The 21,858-nt window shown below is 46.1% G+C and overlaps 7 protein-coding genes across 7 annotated transcripts; 1 reads left to right on the top strand and 6 right to left on the bottom strand.

Moving 5' to 3' along the window:
• Positions 1 to 315: 315 nt before the first annotated feature.
• BDV38DRAFT_287746 (S-adenosyl-L-methionine-dependent methyltransferase) lies at positions 316 to 1,708 on the bottom strand (the record flags this gene model as incomplete). The annotated part of the gene is made up of 9 exons (XM_032060934.1): positions 316 to 349; positions 404 to 799; positions 850 to 996; positions 1,046 to 1,083; positions 1,137 to 1,159; positions 1,208 to 1,330; positions 1,378 to 1,422; positions 1,472 to 1,533; positions 1,584 to 1,708. 9 exons carry the CDS (start codon positions 1,706 to 1,708, stop codon positions 316 to 318), a joined length of 993 nt encoding a protein of 330 aa, XP_031908494.1.
• A 1,662-nt stretch (positions 1,709 to 3,370) lies between these two features.
• On the top strand, positions 3,371 to 3,957 carry BDV38DRAFT_297017 (uncharacterized protein; the record flags this gene model as incomplete). Its single annotated transcript, XM_032063053.1, has 1 exon — positions 3,371 to 3,957. Exon 1 carries the CDS (start codon positions 3,382 to 3,384, stop codon positions 3,955 to 3,957), a length of 576 nt encoding a protein of 191 aa, XP_031908493.1. The 5' UTR covers positions 3,371 to 3,381.
• BDV38DRAFT_261185 (uncharacterized protein) lies at positions 3,566 to 4,731 on the bottom strand. Its single transcript, XM_032056004.1, has 3 exons — positions 4,508 to 4,731; positions 4,031 to 4,459; positions 3,566 to 3,961 (listed from the first exon to the last, which is right to left on the bottom strand). The coding sequence occupies exons 1-2, from the start codon at positions 4,683 to 4,685 to the stop codon at positions 4,062 to 4,064; spliced, it is 576 nt and encodes a 191-aa protein (XP_031908492.1). The 5' UTR covers positions 4,686 to 4,731; the 3' UTR covers positions 3,566 to 3,961; positions 4,031 to 4,061.
• Positions 4,732 to 6,322: 1,591 nt separating this feature from the next.
• Positions 6,323 to 6,980, bottom strand: BDV38DRAFT_287744 (uncharacterized protein; the record flags this gene model as incomplete). The annotated part of the gene is made up of 2 exons (XM_032060933.1): positions 6,323 to 6,587; positions 6,655 to 6,980. The coding sequence occupies 2 exons, from the start codon at positions 6,978 to 6,980 to the stop codon at positions 6,323 to 6,325; spliced, it is 591 nt and encodes a 196-aa protein (XP_031908491.1).
• A 1,012-nt stretch (positions 6,981 to 7,992) lies between these two features.
• BDV38DRAFT_297010 (uncharacterized protein) lies at positions 7,993 to 11,002 on the bottom strand (the record flags this gene model as incomplete). Its single annotated transcript, XM_032063052.1, has 8 exons — positions 7,993 to 8,101; positions 8,166 to 8,323; positions 8,363 to 10,166; positions 10,207 to 10,265; positions 10,301 to 10,420; positions 10,555 to 10,629; positions 10,680 to 10,903; positions 10,963 to 11,002. The coding sequence occupies 8 exons, from the start codon at positions 11,000 to 11,002 to the stop codon at positions 7,993 to 7,995; spliced, it is 2,589 nt and encodes an 862-aa protein (XP_031908490.1).
• Positions 11,003 to 14,470: 3,468 nt separating this feature from the next.
• Positions 14,471 to 15,214, bottom strand: BDV38DRAFT_287742 (uncharacterized protein; the record flags this gene model as incomplete). The annotated part of the gene is made up of 1 exon (XM_032060932.1): positions 14,471 to 15,214. The coding sequence occupies one exon, from the start codon at positions 15,212 to 15,214 to the stop codon at positions 14,471 to 14,473; it is 744 nt and encodes a 247-aa protein (XP_031908489.1).
• Positions 15,215 to 17,555: 2,341 nt separating this feature from the next.
• BDV38DRAFT_287741 (patatin-like phospholipase family protein) lies at positions 17,556 to 21,004 on the bottom strand (the record flags this gene model as incomplete). Its single annotated transcript, XM_032060931.1, has 6 exons — positions 17,556 to 18,558; positions 18,613 to 18,639; positions 18,697 to 18,751; positions 18,925 to 19,260; positions 19,343 to 19,894; positions 19,933 to 21,004. The coding sequence occupies 6 exons, from the start codon at positions 21,002 to 21,004 to the stop codon at positions 17,556 to 17,558; spliced, it is 3,045 nt and encodes a 1,014-aa protein (XP_031908488.1).
• Positions 21,005 to 21,858: the final 854 nt, after the last annotated feature.

The following is a 21,858-nucleotide window of genomic DNA, read 5'->3' as shown; positions in this document are numbered from 1 at the left end:
TAAGAAACTAGTGACGTAAGTGACGTAGTTACTCCGCAGTAGTGCCAAGCCAACCATTCTCGGGTACATTCCTATCGCAAATTGCCTATAAAGCACCATCGGCTAATATATTATCCATATGAGAGGATTGCAGAATGCCTAGATATTGCATAACAGATAAAACTGGACTAATGTATATAGAGAGCATGTGGGTACAACACAAAGTGTCGAAAGGAACATAGCAGTTACAGGTTGTCCTGGGTATATGTAACATCGTATAAATCCTGGTTTGATGACTAGAACCCTTAAAGATGCTAATTCCTGACTATCTGGCATTTACACATGGTTAACTTGACCATAAATAACACGCCTAAATAAACATTATTAACACGTATATCGATAGAGACCATGACGACAAACTTACCAATTCAGATATCCATTTTTGCCACCAGTAAGTATTGCACGTTGCGCAGAAGAGCAGAGTTCATGAACATATTCTGCGCTGTGCCCTAGCTTCTCAGTCATAGGTTCCATACTCAGGTCTTCTAGAGTATAGGCCCAACATTCTAGAAGTGCCTTGGAGGTCATCGTGTGGGTGGTATCATTGAGAGACATAGGGATTCGGTTATCCGAGATGGTGATACCACCAAAGCCTTTTTCCTCCATTGTACTTGAATACAAGATAGGAAATTCCAAATCATATCCATATCGGCTGAGAGCGAGTTGTAGCTCAACGTACCACTGATGGACTGGGCCGTTTGGATCTTCAAGTTCCACAACCCAATCGCCAAACTCAACCCAAGCTCCTGGCTTACAGCATCTTGGCACAATGTCAGTGAGTATATTTATTCAATTAAACCAGGCACTTACCTGCTTATCCCATTCAGGATGTTCCTCAAATTCTGTACACGATGTCCAATCTGACCAACATGTACGTAATCGACATTCCGGAACTCGCTATACCAACCAGGGTAATTTTCAACATCTTCAATAATGAAATGGACGTTCGGGGTACCTCTGTCAGCTGTTAGCATATTTCGTAAAGAATAACCGGGACATACCATACAAATCAGCCTGTAGATAGACCCAGTCTATGCCGAATACCTATAGGGCATAAGATTCTGGTAGGAATATATAGTGATGATATAGGTACTGACCGTCGAGCCTCTAAATACATCCGCTTCATCATGTTAGCTGTGTTTAAAAAGTATTATAAGTCGTTTCTCACCGAAGTCAATCGCCCAAGCTCCGATCCCTGTACCGATATCAAGGACTTTCTGTGGTTCTTCAATAATCGGTGCATGGAAGAGATACCCGTCAAAGTGGGCGAGAGCAATGTTGTACATATCCTCTATCGTTTGTTAGATCAAGACGTTTCGAAGTCTATAGGAAGCCCACGCTGTCGGCCTCGCGCATCTAAGTCCATGGGCCAGGGATATCGGTCTTCCTGAGTCAGCTATTAATGACCAGAATCTCACTTCAAAGAACCAACCTAGTTCTCTTTCATAGTATACTCGTCCATTCCTTTGTATCAACCGTGAATCTTCCGTGTCACTAGATAATCAGTTAGCCAGTATGAAACAGGTAGCTTTCTTAAATAATACCGTCCTTCCGCCAGTGAGTCTAGATCTAACGTGTCTACGGACGACATGGTATCCGTTGTGGAGAAACCATCAGACGAGAATACATCCCCGATCGTAGAATCCGAATCGGTGATAGTATCATCCATCGTAAATCACTATAAATGGGGTGAGTGCCTAGGTATAAGGGATTGGGTTGGACAAGTAAAGCGAACCCAAGTTAAGGGATGAGGACCGACAATAAGAGGCCGATATAGTAAAAGACGGGTTTTTATTATAGTAATTGAGTAAATCAGACAGAGTCATATGTACGGCAGTATGGATTAAATTAAGGAAGTGTTGATTTGATATATCGGGCAATGGATCAAGTGCCCCTAAGAGTAAAATAGCACATAGTTGATTTACATGTTTGAGATATTGGCGGCTATCTACTTTACAGCCTTGTTTTCTTACAGCCTTGTTTTCTTTATTTATTTTTGAAATAAATGAATAAATAAAAACTAAAGAAAGAAAAAAAAAAGAAAACCTTCCTAGGGTTAGAAAAAGACATGTTAGCCTCTTAGGCCAATCAGGGAGAGATAAGGACCCAGGAGTCAGCCAAGTATATATGAATCATACCAGATACGGGTTAGCTCCGTACACTTTCGATGATTCCCCACTGTGTTACATACTCCGTGGATCCTGGTGTGAGCAGCTCGCTACAGGTGGAATAACCAGCATCGTTCCAGCCTTGGTCTACCCGAGGAATGGCCGGACAGGTCAGAAACTATCTGCTCACAAATAATTAGGATCCACAAAATATATGTACTGAGCTAAGTCATTATTGACTATGTCAAAGCCAGTATTTGGCTACTCATTTGAACCCCGCTCTAACCTAAACCTGTCTATATGATGTGCGGGATAGCTTCACCCTAATATTTCCACCAACGTTAAACATTTACTTTTTTCCTTTTAGTTACCCTTTGTCCATTCACTCTTGCTGCTTCAGGCTAAATTACAAATATGTAAGGGGGTTGAGCATACAAAATACAGAAAACAGGATAAAGCTCATGTCGCCTTGGGGAAGATACAACTCCGGATCCCTTGCATGATCTCGAGAAAGTTTCTGTTGCTGGAACATTGCGATAATATGGTCCCCCAGGCTGTCGTAAAAGCTAATTAAGCATAGTGGGGTCGAATTACGAAGCCTACTTAAGCAAGTAGCACCGAGATCAAACACCTATTTCTATACCGGACGGCCTTTCAAATACAAGTGTATGCTATAGGACATCGGCCCAAAAGAACGCTCGATGTAATGTATTGTAAGAGCAATAGAAAAGCGGCGAAACCCTAGCCCATAGCCACCCACCCTAGCTAACCAATGGGCACATGCGTTAGGAAGGGATGGTACTTTCCTCGGCTCCTATTAACCGCATCGAAGAAAGAAAGACAGAGATAAGAACGATTACAGGAAATACCCAATAACTCCCGTGGCTATTACTGTACCGGAATCGGGTGGGTCATTCTTTTCGATCTATTACTAACAGTTTTATTCGAAGTATTGTCAGAGTCCAATAGGAAAGGGGACGAGATCACATGAATTTTACCATCTATAGACCAGTGGCTTTCAGCTTTAAACTCTATTTGTACCAAGTTACAAAAGTACTATATGTGGGTCTTGAATTGACCACTGTGTGGTGGGCTAAGGAATATATGATTTATACTAAAAGGGGAAATACCTATGAAGATTAGCCTCGGGCCTTCCTTAAGCCCGACTATTAACCAAGAGGACAATGAACGTGCATCTCCAACTTTTTACACGGCCCATTCTCCGACTATCAAGATGTCCCCCCGCCAGCCCTACACAGCCGAGGATATTATTGATGATGTACTCCAAGGGCTAGCATCGCTTAAAGCATTTTTCGCTTATGATAAAACCGGGTTAGTCTTACACATGGCCCGTGCAGCAAAGGAGAATCCGAGACTGGGCTTGGAGGTGGGTCAGAAGGGGAAGCATCCTACGTTGGGGGATCTCTTCATCCGTCTCCTGACGTGCATTTGTTGGGCCCAGAGGCTACAGCAATTCAATACAGTACCATTTAGGTCGACAAACAAAACCGGCCGTATTGGACTTGCGGCTTCTCTTTCTCGCCGTTATGGTCTTGAGCCCAATCATGTGATCAGAAATAGTTTCCGTTGTGGACGACAACTCCAAAAAATTGAAACGCGCGTCGGAGTGGAAAATTGTTCAATAGTCCTCCTACCGTCCCTGCCAAAGCTCCTATGGCTCTCTGATAAGGAGATCCTTCGATTAATAGATCTCTTGTCAAGCAGCTTTATGTCAACCCTTAACGACAATAGACGTTTAATAGAAGAATTCCGCGAGTACCGACGGCTTTACAACACTGTCAGCATATAGGAATGTGAGTCCCTTTTTCTGGCTTTCGCCAAGCATATCTCATGACTATGTCAACCAACAATATTTATTTAAGCCAATAGGACACCTATCCGAGTCCGGTGATGTTAGGTTCTCCCCCGCGGATCAAAAACCATAAAAGGCAAAACAAAAGGCGATGCAGCTTTAGCAAGGATAAGCTCCCTGGAAAATCCCCACCAAACTATCAGAACACCATCAGTGGGCCTGATTTCGACGAAGGTTTGACCCGGTACTGCCAATAATTCAGTGTTGTCGAGCTTGGGCTCATACCGGGCTCCAGGCTCCTCCAGAAACCCGGTGTACAAAACAATAGATGCCGAGCCTCTTACTACCCCAAAAACCGAAAATCCGTCTGCCCCAATACCGGAAGGGTGGGCCATTCTATAGCCGGACTGGCCACCTTCACCCTGAAAGATCACTGGTTGTTGTCGCTTAAGTTTGCTGAACTCCACCCCTAAAGTTCGTTCAATAATTCCTTCGATCTATACTGAATTCAGCTGTGACTTCTTTCAATGTACGAACAACATTACCTCTGAAGCTCTAGATCTTAGGAAGGTTTCGCATTCGTTGCCTCCAAGGCAGTGTAATGTTGGGGATTCGCGATATTTTGTCTCTCGCTCATAGGTCTCCTCCACAGCCCTCACCACTTCTTCTGGTGGAGGGCCTTGCCTGTAGTACCTCTCAAATCCCAGATTCTGCATTGCCCACATTTCATCGCCATCCGGCTCAAAAATCGGATGTTGAGCGGGGTTCGGCATTTCATCCATATTGTGTATCGGTATAGGTGACTAAGCAAGTTTATCCACCGTGTAGGTATAAAAGACTTTCCGAAGTGGCTTGGCTCGTGTTTATATATTCCATACGAACACAGTCCACACCGCGTTGTATTACGCTATGTATTACATACAATATTTTGTGGATCTTGCAAACCAACCCGACCTTCTGATAGACGCTGTACCGTTCTAGTCTCGTTGGCCCGGGCATGCATACCAATATAAGTGGGTGCCTTGCGACCAGGAATGAAAGGCTTTGCCGATTTAGGGGGATTTAGTCCCCCCACCCGCGAAAAATTGTAGACACTGTGCGACTTCCAATGTAAAGAAACACAGTTCTCTCCTTAGGTCGATCCCTCCAAGGAATACGACTACCTTGATGCTTAGTAACTCGTTTTATGTAGATGATATGGGACATTTTGATAACACAGTGATAGTACCAATAGAATATCATATTCAAGTGGACGACAATAGTTCTTTCTTTAGGCATTTCACCCCATCGTTCATAGTAGTCCCATCTGTCAACCGGCCCATACACTTGCTGACATACTCGGTAATAGAATTATTACATCGACCTCGTCTTCATTTCACTGGATCTTAAGACAGGATTGTGGTGCTTAATAACGTTATGGAGATGTTAAAAACATACCAGGCTCCGTTTTGCTTAGAGTGATATCCCGGATTTCAGCTTTGCTATCATCTCATTACACATTTCTACAGCGATATCCTCGCGGGTAGCTCCCGTAAAACATCTGTCCAATATTGCTCCAGAACGAGGAAACCGATACATCATATCGATAGGTCATGGCAATCTCACGAAGTTCAGGGTATGACAATGTTTATGGGCTCCTTTAAGGCTGTACCTTTGAGTTTAAAGCTCTCCTTTTTAGAGTAATAGATATAGATACAGTGCAGTATCAATCTAAATACAACTGTCATTCCGTATGGGCAATATGGTGCTTATAGGGTGGACAGAACACTTTAGGGACCCAGCTTAGTGTCTCTGGGATTACCCGATGTTGGTACGTAATATCCATACGTAACGAAGGATATGAGGAAATGTAAGAACGTAACCGTGGTGCTCTGTAAAGCTGATCAATACCAATAGCACGTGTTGAAATGATGAAAATAAAACCAGGTGCATTGTGCTATGCCTGCCGGGAGGCACGCACACAGTGGCTGAGTCCCATTATTACCCTCTCCATTTACTGGTATACGTACTTATTTATGTATCGTGCTACAGAGATAAAACAGCGACTCAAGGGAATGAGGCTTAGTGTAAACAATTGTGAAGTGAGACAGAATAGAGGATCCGAAACATAGGAATATATGATAGGCATTTACGCAGAGTCCGAGCGGAAAATGGTTTAACCCAGGCTGATTCTCCAACAATATACATATCCATGTTATATTCCTAGTGGAGCATAAGTAAATTTCAAAAGTAAACAATCAACAAAAATACCATCGTGTGATGGGTCCTGAACAAAGCCCCTGGTACGATAGTTTGAAATAACTTCAGACCTGTATGATATTAGAAGTAAGCATGAGGACCCAGGAGTTCTATATCTTAGAGCTTACACCCAAAGTGCACAGCTGCACATATGCTCCAGCCTCTTAACTGGAACTCGGGAGGCCCAATATTTCATTTCTTGTTGTGTAGGATGATTTTGGACGGTATATGTAATATCAACGGTATCTGTATGATAGTCTCTATTCCACTCGAGACCGGCCTGTGTGTGGTTTGAACTGATCGTAGTGTCATTACACTCAAGGGTCAGGACCCAGTGTAATTTGCAATAATCCGTTGTTGTGCGTCTGGCATGGACGAAGATTATCTGTCTAAGTATAATCGATTAGTCGCTATACGTACCACCATCACAAAATACATGTAATAGGAAAAACTCACGGTGGAAAGCCCGACCGAAATATCTGCAAGCAACGTCCAATATCCAGGTTAATCTTTTGGCTAGCCTGCTCTCGTAGATGGCTCAGAAACACGTCAATATCGATGTTGATGCCTTGGTCACGCCAAATCTTCATAAGGTGTGGGAATAAATAAGTGTCCTGAAATAACCGCATACAACGCTTTATATCATCCAGACTCTTCCCAACATAATCAGCTGGCAGAGGAAGCTGCTTGTGCTTGGGTAAGTGCCCACCAAGCATTAGGAATAGAGATGTGCTTTGTTGGAGCTCTGAGAGAAGGTCTCGTTCATGGTCTTGGGAGTCCATTATGTAGGATGAAATGATGCTGATACAAGCACAAATAGAGGAATTTCATAGATTTGATGCCAGATAAGTGGACTTTGAGCGATACTTATCCTCCTAGAAAGACTTCAGTCTGGGCACACGGGTTATGCTTACATCGTGGATACCAGTGACCACTTTCATCTCCTGTATTGGTTCTATACCATATACTTACCGAAACATAATGCTTCCATTGTTGTAATGTATTATACAGCTCTGCAATTCAGGTAACTTTATACCTGTCCATTAGAGCTACAAGGTGCAGGTCTCATGCGTGATAATAAAATGAAAAGGATTAAAAGAAAAAAACAGAAATTTCAATACAATATCGAACTATCTAAAAAGATAAAAGACAGCTGTAATCTTGGGAAATAGCATGTTATCTCTAAGTTCTCCACAAATTTAAAATAATTCGTATTATCTCCCCAGATTGGACAAGATCAACAATCCCTTGCTTAAAGGCTAAAAGCCGCTCGTGTAAGGGTATAGAACCTCCACCTAGCTGTTGATTTCGTTCAGCGAGGCTCCCCACACAGCCTGCATATACGATATGCCGTTTTATGTGGTTTGTTGGTACTAAGGAAGTGTACGTGTATACGCATGTTATACAGGGATATTTTGTGTGCGGGCTAGGCTATTTGCCCTCACACTAGCGCTCACGCTTGAGATTATAATTAGATACACGTACCTATAGCATCATATTGCTTGGCCGTCACGACGTTCGAATCCACAGTTAATAAGCGGGGTACATATTATTGGATAGACATGGCAAATACGAATGGTACATGCATACAGTAGGTGGGTTTTGCTTACCAGAGGAACGGCAAGAGCATGGGAATGAAACAAGTCCTGTTAAATCGACCTTTGACAGCTCTCCCACGGCTGTTATCAATTGAAGTACTGTAAAACAGCAGCTACAGGTCATGCACCAAACAAAGCTTCCTTGGAGCAAAAATAGGCGCTGTCAGTGTAAATCAGCTTTCCCTTTGATTCTAGATTATTTCATTGATACATTCTTCCACAAGCAGATCGAAGGCTCGGTCCAATTTCTCCGAACCCAGCGGTTCTGCCAGGATCTCCTGTTCTGTCCACTGCTCAATCCTGTACTTGCCCACTGGGAGACGGTTGTAGAGAAAGATCTCAAAGAAATTAGACGGTATAAACTGTAACATCCGGGGCCTATATTCTTGAAATGTCGTCTCCAAGGCGTCAAAATGGGCTTTTTTAAGAGTCTGGTAGTCAGTCATAGAAAATGTGTCCTGTCCTGCAAATGATACACCTTGGGGTAGAAGGCAGAGCACATTGGGTGAGCCGGCAATACGTACCAGCTGGCTCCAAGGTCATGCACGCTTGTACCAGTCCTTTACCTTCTCCTCGACCTGGTAATAATCACGCGCCGCATCAGGGAGCTGGTGATAGATATCCACTACGGTCTGAGCGGTTGGATCTGGATAACCCTCCTGCTGCCGTTGCTGGCGATGGCTGTATACAGACCAGCAAGTTAGCGCGAGGCCAATGCGGGATGTGTGCTTATTGCCCTTGTGCCAGATACCGGCCTCAAATACACCGGCTGGGGTACGCTGGAAGCACCAGTTAGATGCTATCTGCTTCTGACGTAGATATAGCAATTGATGCCGTAGTTCTACTAGAACAGGCGGCGATGCGATAGTAAAGGCTAACCGGAGTAGCCGGTCAACCTGCTTGTTACCGATCGACACTGTAGCGCTTAGAGGCATGTGGCCTATTCGCTCCCATATATGAGTAAAGTCAATCGGAGTATTGCATGTGATCGTGACCGCAGACCAGCGTTGCTGCGCCTGCTCTGATATGACGTTGTGGTGCCTGCGGGAGGGCGAGGTCGCCGAGGGTGACGATAAGTGAGACTTCCCTGCAACGTGGAGTGCATCCGCCATGATTTCACGAATGAGGCTCCCCCGGAAACCCCCGGACGGTTCCTCTTGGACGGACTGGTTGTTGACACGCTGCTTTACTGTCCAAAGCAAGCGTGTGCCCTCATCTCCGATCGTGGTAGTAACCGACTGGTTATAGAATTTCCACTCTGGGCACAACTTATCCATATCTCGGAGATGTTGGGATAGAGCCTCTATAGCGCCTCGGCAGGGGGTACAAGCAGGATCACGAGAATCACATATCTCGTTTAACTCGGGCCTAATTGCGGGAAACGAGTAATGGATCACAGCTCCAGAGTAGATTTGAATTTCAATTAATGACCAGTGTCCATTAATATAGCTGGGTAGTAGTATTGTCTGTGGGAGCGGCATTAGACGGAGAATACCACGATGTAAACGGTCCGGCCAGACTGTATCGGCGATATATAATTCAGATGATTGGCAATAGTATGAAAAGTAGTCACCAAGGAAGTCAACTGTACGAATCGATAGGCGCTGAGGATTCTGTAGCTCATCCAGTATTTGTTCTATATCAGCGCGTGCCAATATACTGCCATAAAGTATAATGCGGTTTGTATCCGCCCACTGTTTTGCAAGAGTATCAGTTAGGCCTATCTGAGCACTCGCCCTATGATCTGGACTCTCATGTGTGCTTGCAAGGCAGGTCGGACTTTCTATACCCGGAGATAAGTAGTTATCTGTGTTAGGGATATCACGGGTTGTCGCTGAGGGGGATGGCGTGTGGGCGATAGCCTGATCAAGATTGTTAAGCAGGCGCCAATCCTCAACTAACCTGTCGGGATTGGACGACGACGGCACCGGGAATGCACCTAAGGAACAGTTCCCGATTGTCTTGGTGTATGATGTGGCACTCGGTAATATCCGGTTGGCACGCCAGGATATCGCAGGTGGGAGGTTAAGATCTTGACCATCTGACGGCACAAACAACGAATCCACGCACGTTGCAGCACTGCCAGTGGTACCAGGTGTTCTCAGGCCAGTCGAAGTCTCTCCTTCATCGGTCGCAAGATCAAGGAGAGCTGGCAGTGACCCTAACGCTGGAGTTGTGCCGTCCCGAACCATACGAGAAAAGTCTACCTCTGGATGGCATCCTAGGAATGCGTCACTTTGTGCACCATCACCTTTAGATAGACCAGCGGTGCTGTGCTCTATCATCCCCTTCTCGTTGGACTCGGGTCTGCTTGTCGGCAGTATATCCTCCGCTCCATCGCGCTCCTTGTGAGGAGTGGCTTCTTGGGGACTGCCTTCGTTTGGCACATCTGGCAGCATGTCAAAGGTACCCTCGCCGCTGGCTTCTCTGGTACTCGGCTGGCGCCAAGCAGGGGCTCGCAGATCCGAACTGTCCTTCCATTAGTACGCATTCCGCTTAGCAACGGACAGCAATACATGCGTTGAATTAACCTGGTCAGGGAGATGATAGTCACTCAGATGACTATCAATGGCGTACAAATAGTCCAGCGGGTTGTTTGACTCGTGGTAGATCGCCCTCTGAGGCTGAAAGGCTTCGTACATGTGGCGGAGATACGTGAGCTACGATGTAGGTCAGCAGGGCTGTGTCATCCTATGTATATATCAACCCTCCCTCTCGAGTAGTTTGAATATGGGACACATAATAAAGTGTGACGTACCAGTGCTTCCACCGTACAACCCGCTCGTTCATAGTCTTGGGCCCATTGGCTACATAGTTCGGCGACCAAGGGTTTCTGGAAGATTCATTAGTGAGTTTCGGGCGATATCTAGGGAGCCGACGTACTGCGATCTGCCAATAATCCTGCTGCCCGACAACCATCACATTATCAGGGCTGCAGTTGATGTGTTGAGCAGATGGATCCACAGCTGATTGATAGCATTGGACATGCATTTCCCCTCTCGGTAGAAGGCTGCATGTGGGACTCTCTTTTAACTTGGTTGCTTGAACGTCGCAAATTGACATTTTCATTTGTTTATAGGATCTGGCAGAAGACAGTTGATGGATGACTGCTTTGTTGCTACGGGAGTGAGTGCATGACCAGATATATACCTACGCCTCACTCAACATCTTCGATACTCCCTGGGCTCGACAACCATGGTACGCATGGCGGCTTCCGTTTCAGATTAGTGGGTGGCATGGTTCCCGCTGATGTGCCTCGAAAGGATCTATCGATAGACAAGGCTAGACATGATTGTTTAGCTTCCCCATTGTTAACCCACTCTCCCTCAAGGAAATAACGGGTAAACACGGATCGGTAGGGCAAGAGAGGCTTGGAACGTAGGTTACAAGGATGCATCCATAAGTTTTCCATAGCACCTGGTCTTTCCATGGTTTCAGATGTGGAAACCTTGGTCGGGAAGTCGATCTCAGATCATATGAGCAAACAGGACCAACCACTGGAACTGATTTTATGGCATAGATAAAGTATACCCCGTACCCACAACGTCGCCCACAGTCCCTAGGCATGACCAGAGTTTGCGCTATTTCCATGTGTTGAAATTACGGAAACGTAGCCCTTTAAACGGTTGTGAATCATTCATAGCAAACGGTGTAGAAGGCCTATTGATGGACATACCAAAGGATCTGAGCCAATACTTCCCTCGAGAAAAATTCAAGTAATAATGCCTTTGTTTCACCCTTAGCCTCAAGGCAGAAAATAACAGAGATACATGAAGCGATCCACGTGGGGTAATTTAGTGCAGAGTTTGATATGGGGTGATTTACAGAGTATGGAGTACTTGCTACGGAATAGGTATTGCAATAGGCAAGGCTTAGGAACGGGTACTTGGGTTTCGTTTTAGTTCCTAACGACTCCACTCTTGGCAAGCTCTTTTGGTGCGGAATACTCCAAGTAGGGTGCGAAAAGTATGGTGACCTAAATCTACAAAACAATCAAGATGAGAAATCTTGGCGTTTTTCATCTGGCCACGCACGCAGCGTCTACTGGAAAGCCCTAGACTAGTTAGTTGTTCAGTCCATGCAATACACTCGTAGCTTAACTATATTTCCTAAATAGATAGACGGTAGATCCCTCTGGCTATACTTTACACGTAGTTAAGCTATGCAGTATACAGACTCAGTATCCAACTAACTATAGGTGCCCAACATACCCAGATAATGACGTGGTTTCCCTCACAATGATGTGTAGTTATATTTATTAAGAATTTAACATTTCCTAACCCTATCTAGGTCTGAGTACTCTGTACTTCTCTTCAGCTCCCCTTAAGAGCTAAGACCCTATATATATTTCTCTACAGACGCGTCCGAAATGTCCTTCCATCAGTTGTACATTCAAGTCGATTTTCAAACCGTAATCCCGGAAGCTTAAATATATTTATAAGTTATATTCTTGACGTATCATTGGATATTTCTAGAAATAGGGTTTAATGCTAACCGAATACAGGAGAAGATTAGGGTTCGAAAAGAGCCTTGAATGTACAGCTGATGGAAGGACATTTCGAATGCGTCTGTACCAGCAGACTGTGCAAACATTTAGACGATTTAAGCGATTTAATCAGGCGACAAATCAAGCATGTCAAGTAACTTACTACTACAGTGGGGAGCAATCGTAAATTGGAACACCCTACTCCGTATATAGGGTTTAGTGACCAATCTAGGTACCGCCTACCAAACTAGGCCTACTCTGCTGGAGAAACCTCATGGATTGCTATCCTAGTACTGAGTACACCAGCTCTGGGCCCCAATGACAGCATCTACACTGTCAGACGGGAAAGTTGTACATGAACTTGCTGTTCTATAACCTACCATGTCTCCTTAGCTGCCTGTGTAAGAAGCTAATGTATTGCCTCAGTCCCATGTACTATAATGAAAGTAGTAGGCGGTAAGACCGGTGCACGGTCCCCTCTTAAAGGGTGCTAAATTTCAAATACCACACACAGCAGACTAAAGGTATAATTAGTACTTAGTGTATGGCTATTACTACTTTTTAGAAAGTTTCGTTTTAACCGTTTTTTAAAATTTATGCTGCTGTGAAAAGATTAGAAAGATCCCTGTGGGGGCAGTTGTACTATGGGAGGGTGCCGTGGGATCGTTGAATGGGCCCCAGCCCCCTACCTCACCGCCCATACTGCTTCCTAGAGAAGTCAGGATATGAGGCCTTAGGGCCTTATACTAACCGATTATCTTAGCCTCTTCTAGGTGGCTTGATTTCATATTGATTTCAGGCCAGGCCTGTTTAGGCAACCTAGATGTCTACAAATAAGTGAGCTTCTGAATACGTCTGAGTCGCCTTATAAATCAGGTATTCTTTAGAAATCAGCAGAATAATCGGTGGCAATTTGATTGGGAAACCATTTACCCCCCGTAAACCGCTAAACGATCCCACGGGACCTTACCGGAGCATACATATATAATAGGACTACTCTTGACTCCGTAAGCGAGCCGCTCCACCAGGATCGACGCCCTATCTTAGTACGATGAGCGACTGGAAACTTCTTCTAAAACACATAGGACCAGTATATATTGCGTCATCACTTAAGGACATGACTCTGTATGCGCCGGCGGATACGATACGGTAGAACTTTCCACCGCTAGTTAAACCTAATTTGTAAAGTTTACCAAACTTTTCTTAGATATTTTTCCACTTATGCAATGAAGATATGCCATCGCCGCTGAATTGATATTCGGCTAGATTCTTAGTCGCCACCAATTTTCTAGCAACGATCGACCACTGAGATTTACTACTTGTCTTTCAATGTGGGCTGTTCTTTTTCCTCCCGATGATCTTCTCATTACATAATCTCCTACCAGTTTCGGAGCCCTGTTCCAGATCTCAGCCGTGAACCGAAGCTCTTGTGTGAAACATTATCTCTATGCCTCTATTGGCTTGCCTAAAGTACTTTTCTGTATTTCAATGTTACAACCTGGGCTCTGTTCTAGACCTCTACAGGGTACCTATCCTGGCTTAGTGGTGTGTTAATCACTGAAGCCAAAATCAGCTAATATACAACATTGTAATGATAAACCTAAAGGTGGCGACTGGCCACAATGGTGCGAGTTATTTCATGTAATGCTGTCTCGGGCATAGGTCAAGCTCGAAAGGTTATATCAGATCTTAGTGGACCAGGAAGCCATATGGACTCATACTCGTGAATCGATAAAATCTCAATTGATAATGACTACTTCGTACTCCGTACTCCGGAGTAAGCCTCAACATCCGATTGTGGGACCACTTAGCTGGGCCCGTTAGGGCCATTACACTACACCCTTCGCCGGGATAACACAAAGCTAGTACTTGTGAACAATTAATGGAACACCCTGTGCTCCGTATATTGCTTAAATATTCAATACATACTGTAAATATGTCAATAATGCTTCCTAAATAGGTATGGTACTATTGTTATTCCTAAGTATTTCTTTTCATGATGCCCAGTTATAACTCATGTTAATAGATTTGAGCAACTTAAGCAACCAAGATCAGAATTCAACAACTTTTACCCTTTACTGTAACATGCATTACCTTGTAAAAGCAGTGGCTGGGTGTTATGCTATCTTCTTTTCTTGTTCCTTTACCCACACTGTATAATATGATGCTCCGCAGCATATACACAGTGTTACCGTCGCCACCCAAGAATTGTGTGTGGTATGCCTCTCTGGCCTTCGAAATATGGGATAAACCCTCGGCAATTTGGCTCGTGAAATATAATTTGCCATTTTTTACTGGTAGTTCGAAGGTTGAAGGTGCAAATGGGGGTAAGTTCCCCAAGTTCAGAAACTGGCCCCCCAATACCAAAAATGTCTCGACTCTCTAGGGTCTGGATTTTAGGACATGTATAGAAGGAATATTGGGAGGTAAAAGTGGTCTTTTCAAACAGATTTCGCGTTTTTCTACCCGAAAGGGCCATTGTTTCTGCACCCTTAGCGATGTCGTAGACATTGAGTATAATTTTTGGAACTGTAAGTTTCTGATTGGCAGCATTTCGCCAACTAATCTTGGGTAAAGTCACCTCATGACGGCTTTCGTTGTAGGAGTGGCGTTTCCTCAAACTTTGTAGCAGAGAGGGTATTCCGTCATGAAATGTATCACCTGAAAAGTCGTTGGCATGTAGGACTATGTAGGCTGGTCGGATTGATCCTGTTCGGGGGGGCACATCATTTAGATGAGCACCAATAAGGACAGGCTCGGCACCATAGCTAATGGCCTTTTTCAGCCATAGTTCATCTTTAAAGATGGCTCGCCAGAGACAACGTGACTTATTCTCATCAGCGAGGCCAAATGAGTCTTCCATATCTTTTACTTGAAAGGGAGATAGGAATTTGGCAATATTATCAAATATATCATATGGAAGGCTTCGCATGTTGGTAGATTACCTCGATAGACCAGTGAAACTTTGTACTGTAACAAAGACTCTTCACGCAAAGGATATTATGAGAAGGTGGCATTTTATAGTAGAACAGATGATTAGTAGGCTGTATCTCCTACTCATAGAAGGTCACCCTCAATAATAGGATAGTAGCGAGAAATACAGCACAGGGTTTGGTTCTAGCTCGCCAATTACAGCTGGTTGTTTCTGTAGCCGAACTGAAGGAGCTACATATCCAAATGTAGATCAATTAGGGAGCCTTACACCTCCTAGGAGCCAGTCAGCATATCTGCAGAGCTCCATAAAACCCGTGAGAATTGATCAGTGAGATACTATCACTAGTCGCTCTGTCATTAATAGATAGAGGTTCCATAGTAAATGGCTTTAAAATCATCTATACCAGATCGGCTTAGTACAGTGTATAGTAGCTACTATTGAAAAGGCAGCCGGTATACGAATCGTTATTCCAGTGTAATAGACGGTTTTCCTATGCGAAGGCATAGTAGAGGAAACGGTTGGGCGGTTGTATCGCTGTTTAATGTGCGACAGGCTATACGAAGTATGTATACCGACAACCAAAGCGCCCTTACTACGATCCGCAATCCCAAGCAGGGCTCCGGACAATATCTGGTCAGGGAAGCTATTCGCCTTTTGGACAAGGGGCGGTAACTCGGTTGGCAGACCGACTTTTTACTGGATCCCAGCGCATTTAGGGGTCCCGGGGAACGAATTCGCTGACAAAATGGCGAAACGAGCAACAGGGTGGTGCCCGGAGCTCGGCATATGCGACAGTCTGCACACGGGAGGGGTCCCGCTGCAGTCGGCCGCGGACCGGTGGATACGGAGGAATGGGAGAACAGCTGGTAGGATAGGGACCCGAACGCTCCCGGCAAGGAGCTACAAGTATTAAAATTGGCAATCCGAGCCAAAGACAGGAGAATATATTATGGTATGACTCGGAGTGAACGCAGCGCGCTGTTTCAGGGAAGAACTAATATGATTGGGCTCGATAACTAGCTTGCAAAGATCAAATGGGTAGATACTGACCGATGCCCCAAGTGCCAATATACCCTCAAAATCCGGTGCTGTATACTGATAATATATCTGTTGTATCAGAAACTGAGAGTCTAAATTTGGGGTAATTCTTAATTCTGCCCAAAGGATCTGGACGAGATACGGAACGACTCAAAGTATATGCTGTTTATTGCTCGGTTCGTATTATAGATAAAATACTTGACCTATCTGGTATCTCTATAACTACACAATAACAGGGACAGCAGCGACTCTGATAGTACCGGTAATGATGGATCAACCTTACTAGCGGTAGGGCGACGTGACAGATTAGGGGAAGCAGTCTGGTATAATCGCTGTTATTGTCAGACCCCTTTAATATTCCTAATTTATACCTATTTGGGCGACTACGCCTACTTTCAGATACAATTGTCGATGCCCGCTACTTAGTTGAGCTGGAGAGATAAACCAAGGGAACGGGTACAGGGGAAGGGAACTAAAATAAAATTATTTAATGCCGCACGAAGGCAGGGAGTCTTCCACAATCTAGCTATCATAACCCTGTATATAACTAAGTTAGTCTCACTGGCTAGCCAACTGGCCGTCGGTGACCCGAGAAGAGCCCCAATAGGGAGATGTATTCGTGTATAATGCACATCTCTCTCTCTCTCTCTATGCTTACCTACTAGTTAGGGTGAACAAGCCAGACACTAAAAGTAGTAGCAGATGTAGATCCTACATGATCGTAATGAGCTTGAGTTTCTGAACTCAGTAATTGAATGTGTTTCCATATATATTCTACATTTCTTTTATATAAGTTCACTGTAATTGGATCTATGATTTTGTATAAGTTGTATACTACTGTTATTGAGACACTTTATGGGGACGACATACAACGGTATAATACTTAACATCGGCACTACTTGGGTCTGCTGTGATCCTAATATATCCAGCCTTAGGGCATCCCTTACCTACGGTTACTTGGGCGTTCCTCTAGAGTCGCCGTTTGCCTAATCAAGTGTCCCTGTACTACAAGTTGAGATGTTCGTAATTCTTTGTTTAATAGCATTACAAATGTTTAGTTCAGAGGCAAGGCCAGTGAGAATATGAGCCATTCCGTCTTCTTATAACGAAGGGTTTTACCTTTGGCGGTTAAATGGTAGGGTGGCTGAATACCAATCATATCTTCAGAAAAGAAAAGCCGAGCGTGAAACATCGCACTGTGCCTATCTCCTGGCTGTAGGCAGTACAGAATGATGAGTGACATCTGCCAAAGAATCTATTCAATGCAACATGTCACCAATTAAGGCTCAAGGAAAGTATTTCATTTAACAGATCGGGCATCATCACCAGCAAGGGATTCCTTGGGAGTATGTTGGATTGCATGAGCGACACGCATCTTTCTACGAGCCTGCAACTGGGTAATGCGAATACCTTGACGTTGAAGGATCCGCTTGGTGCAAGTCTGACAGTCATCTCGAGTAGTCACGCCGTCGCCGGCAAAGCCATAAATGGGGGTGAGCCCCTGTCGGTGCATGAACCATCGCACTGGGTGGGGAAATCCCCCGATCGAGTACCGCTGTCCGTCTGCTAGTCGGATTGAGAGTGTAATCTTATCATCTACACTTGAAACTAAAAAGCGCACTGGTACACAGTAGCGGTTACACCGTGGGCAAATCGTGCCTTCTGTCACACTAACACCCAAGGGTCGGCCGCTAAGGACGTATTCCTTTCGGGAGTTGTCCAAGCGCCGGAGAGCACCAAGAAACGTTTCAGCGGGAACACGGCATCTGATTGAACCAGTACATCTATAGGACGCCCCATCATTCTCAGCATGTGGGGCAGATGCAAGTTCGAAAAACAAGCTTTGAGCTAGGAGACGTATCAGGCTTTGCCGGCCGCAGTCCCCCACACCCTGCTTGATGGTCTGGCGGATTAGGTCGTCCATTAGGTGCGCAGCATTCAGGAGAGGCTCAGGACCTGTAAGTAGCACATCGAGCCGGGTCGATGCGTCTCGGACTGAGGAATCCGCCTGATTCCAGAAGCGGAGCCAAGCGGCCGCACCGTCCATGCTGTCCATGAAGCTCGATAAAACCGGCCGGAGAAAGTGCTCGTGAGTGGCAGTACTAGAAGGTGGGGTAGCAGCAGACCGTTCTAGATGGACACGATCTCTTACTCCCGTTCCAATTGATAGGAGACAGCCAAGTGGTGGCTGCCAAGGCCACAGATGTTGTAACTCGAGTTGGAAGAGTTCTGCAGGCATATTGTGCCTCAGGCCACCATCCCAACAGTCGCCGAGTGCCGGCAGAGCAAATGGCCGAAAGAGGCTGGATCGTGTTAACTCGAAGTACTTAGCAGAGTGTGTCGGGGCCTAGCCTTACCCAGGAACAGCCGATGTTGCGCGAGCACTTGATCCCGCTTGTTAGCTGAACACATTACACCATCAGGTGGTGTTGCCTACTGACCATTGCCAAAGGAGTGGCTCCTCGTTTGGAGTGAGGGCAAGAAATTCATGATAGCCTACAAGGAAGCTTGTGGTTAGCGAGCTGGACTTGGTAACAGTGGCGCAGGTGAAAACCAGAGTGAATCGATTGTCAGGCGGGTTCAAATATGCCGGGATGGCTGGGAGGGGAAGGGAGGGATGAAGGAATGGAAACCCTTTTATATAAGCGTGCTGAAACTGGGAATATTACCCGCAGTTTCTGGCCGGTTGACAGCGGGTTTGTAATTGGTCAATATCACCGGGCCATGCTGGGTAGTAGTAGTGACCGCGATCTTGGTACTCGTCGGCACATCCGGGCCAAATAGTCGCCTTGTGCAACTGTAGTGGGTTCGCAGAAGTGATTCAACCCGGTTTGTATCATACAATCCACGGTTGGTAACACCGCGTATGATCTGACGTGGCCATGAAAGCAATCGACAACCGCGCTGCTGGCTACTGAAGAAGCCAAATAGAAGACGTTGGAAAGCCTCAAAGCATTGGTAAACGGTCTTTCGCATAGCGAAGATATCTAACACAATATATCCACCTGTATGCATCAGCATATGCGGCCACACCGAGTCGGCGAGGCGTTGGAGGCCGGAAGGTTGTTGGGGAACCAGGGGGCTTACCTGCACTAGTTCCAAATGCGACGTCGATTAGGTCGGGCAGTGGACAATGCGGGCCCAATAAATTCTGGAGTGTCAGCAAAATCTGAAGGGAAACAATCCCACGGATCCCGCCGCCATCAACAGTGAGGGCTCGCACCGCCGCAGTCCGCGGCAGCAGGGCTACAGACATCAGGCAGGGCTGTCGACACAGAGGGCAAGCCTCAAGAATATAGGTAGATTCTGCCCGCGGAGGGGGTCGACCGTACCTCTCGACGCACGCATCGCAGAGGGCATGACCACATGCAAGAGAATGTTGCGGACTACAGAGCAAACAGCCTAGACACGTCTGGCTACTAAAGAGGCTCTGGAGCACCAACAGATGTTGCTCCTGCTGCAGTTGGTGAAGGTCTAAGGCCGACGCGCGCCGGTTAATCATGTCGGCATGACTGTCCACGATCCGCGACTCCAGTGATCGCACTCGGTGCACGGCAGCCGCCCCGCCAACCACTGACTGAAGTGCATCGAGACACGACTGCCGGTAGTGGTGTCGGAACAGATCAATTGGATGGAACCCTGCACCATGTGTGTTAGCATTGGCCTCTGAAGTCTACCAGCTGGGATAATGGGTATGACGATAGTGGCATGGATCCAGCCTGCATTATCACTCGGGCATCTACCGTGCATGTTTGGCGGAAAGGCATCCAACATTAAGCTGGAGGATATGATGGCGTCTTGGGCCTCTACTGCCACCTTGCTTCCTTGGCGTAAAAAGTGACCGATGTGGGACGTCCACTCCAAGGGACGAGGCGGAGGTCGCGCAGTTTTAATCAAATTGAACGTCGTGTCACGAGCCTGCGCGGTATGTCGTATCGCTTTCTCCAAGAGCCCCGGTAGATGGGCTGCCGAAAAGTGTAGACCACTCTCCCTTCGATCCCGCTCCATTACATCCAGCGCTTTGAGCAGTTCTTCTTTCAGTGACCGGTAGCGGGCTTGATCCGAGAGCGCGGAGGCTGGCGCCACATACAGCATATGAATTCCAGCGAAGACTTCGGGTGATTCGCGTGGCGGGCCGAGAACTCCAGCGAGGTGGGGATTTCCAAGAGGCCCATCCCAGCTGCTGACTTCATTCGTCTGAATGACCACGAGGAGGAGCGGACGGAGTGCCGGCTGCGTCGCCTGTGGCCCGACAACGATCCAGCGCTGTAGGAGGGCCTGCACTCCCATCAACCCACCGATATCCTCGGCAAATATGCAAACTACATGGGATGCTGGCAGCAGAAATCTTGCCAGTATGGTGTCGACTATCTGTGCCCCACCGTCCGATGCCCAGGCAATAGGAATCTTTTCAACGCCAGCCAGGCCACTGACGTTTGGTGGTTGTGGTGTTTGGTTGGGGTCTCCATCTGTAAGGAGAATCGGGCGTCCGGAGTATAGTGTGGGATGGTCTACGCGTAAGCTGAAGCCGAAGGCATCGGTACGGTTTGATGGGTTGTCCGCGAAGAGGGAACGCAACGCCCTATCCTTTCGGCCCCGGCCCAGGAATGTGACCAAGGCCGGATAGCGCCGATGTGGTGCGTCGGTTGGCTGTATCAACTCTGGTAAGCAGTTAGGATCATAGATCACGGATGCCCCCACTTCCTCTGTAACCAATTGGAACCAAGACTGTTGGCGTTTGGGCCGCATTGAGCAATATACGTGACCGATGAAAGGGTTGTCGGAATTAGGCTGCTCTGGGACTACCTTCTATTTGGCCTACAGGTGAAGATACCTTTATATGATAAAAACATAAACAGTAGCGCACCATGACAGCCGTTCCGGTCGCAATGTCCCAGACGCTTGCACCGCCTTTTCATCACGGTCACTGTTACAGGTTGTCCGGATACCGGTGTCACCACTTACACTCTTTGATTGTTTCAGCAACCCTAGTGTGAAACTAGGCTAGGCTGCATTTGGAATGGAATGGAATAACGATTCTCCTGACTAGTACTGCGTCCTGTACTGACATGTAATATTACAAAAATATATACCCTAATAATTTCGGCTTTTGTCCCTTGGCTCGGAAACATCTGGAATAAGAGTAAGTGGCAAGTTGGCCATATTTACGGAAATATCTAGAAACCACCGGATAGGTCTTACTTACAAAGGCCAAAAATGGTATATAATCTGAGCTATCCCAGGCCCTCCTTTTACAAAGATCTTAGAAAATAAGAGACCTAAGTGATATTAATCTACGATGTGGAATCCTATTATACAGACCCGCCCGTCTCTATACCCGAATGCAATTGTAGTGTCTTTGACCGTATAAGAACAAAATGAACGATACTCAGCAGGGAGCCACAGAAAATTCTCACCTCCTGAAGAGACCCATGCATTCGATAGGCGTACTTGTGAGTGAGAAGAAGGTTTATTCAGAACTGTCCGGACCGAATCCGAATGGCCCGTGAGGGTCTGGCGCTCTGTGCCAGTCGTTGTATCCCAGAGCTTGATAGTATAGTCGCTCGAGCCTGATGCCAGTGTGCACCCATCGGGCGAGAAGG

This window comes from Aspergillus pseudotamarii, assembly GCF_009193445.1.
Source record: "Aspergillus pseudotamarii strain CBS 117625 unplaced genomic scaffold BDV38scaffold_83, whole genome shotgun sequence".
Lineage (NCBI taxonomy): Eukaryota > Fungi > Ascomycota > Eurotiomycetes > Eurotiales > Aspergillaceae > Aspergillus > Aspergillus pseudotamarii.
This window is presented reverse-complemented; position numbering and strand designations above follow the sequence as displayed.

What these genes read in the sequence shown, in the direction of transcription:
- BDV38DRAFT_261185 (XM_032056004.1), bottom strand. Translation starts at nt 4,685, where the DNA reads ATGTGGGCAATGCAGAATCTGGGATTTGAGAGGTACTACAGGCAAGGC. An exon ending in CCTAAGATCTAGAGCTTCAG is followed by an intron (nt 4,460 to 4,507) that starts AGGTAATGTTGT and finishes TGAATTCAGTAT; the next exon opens with AGATCGAAGGAATTATTGAA.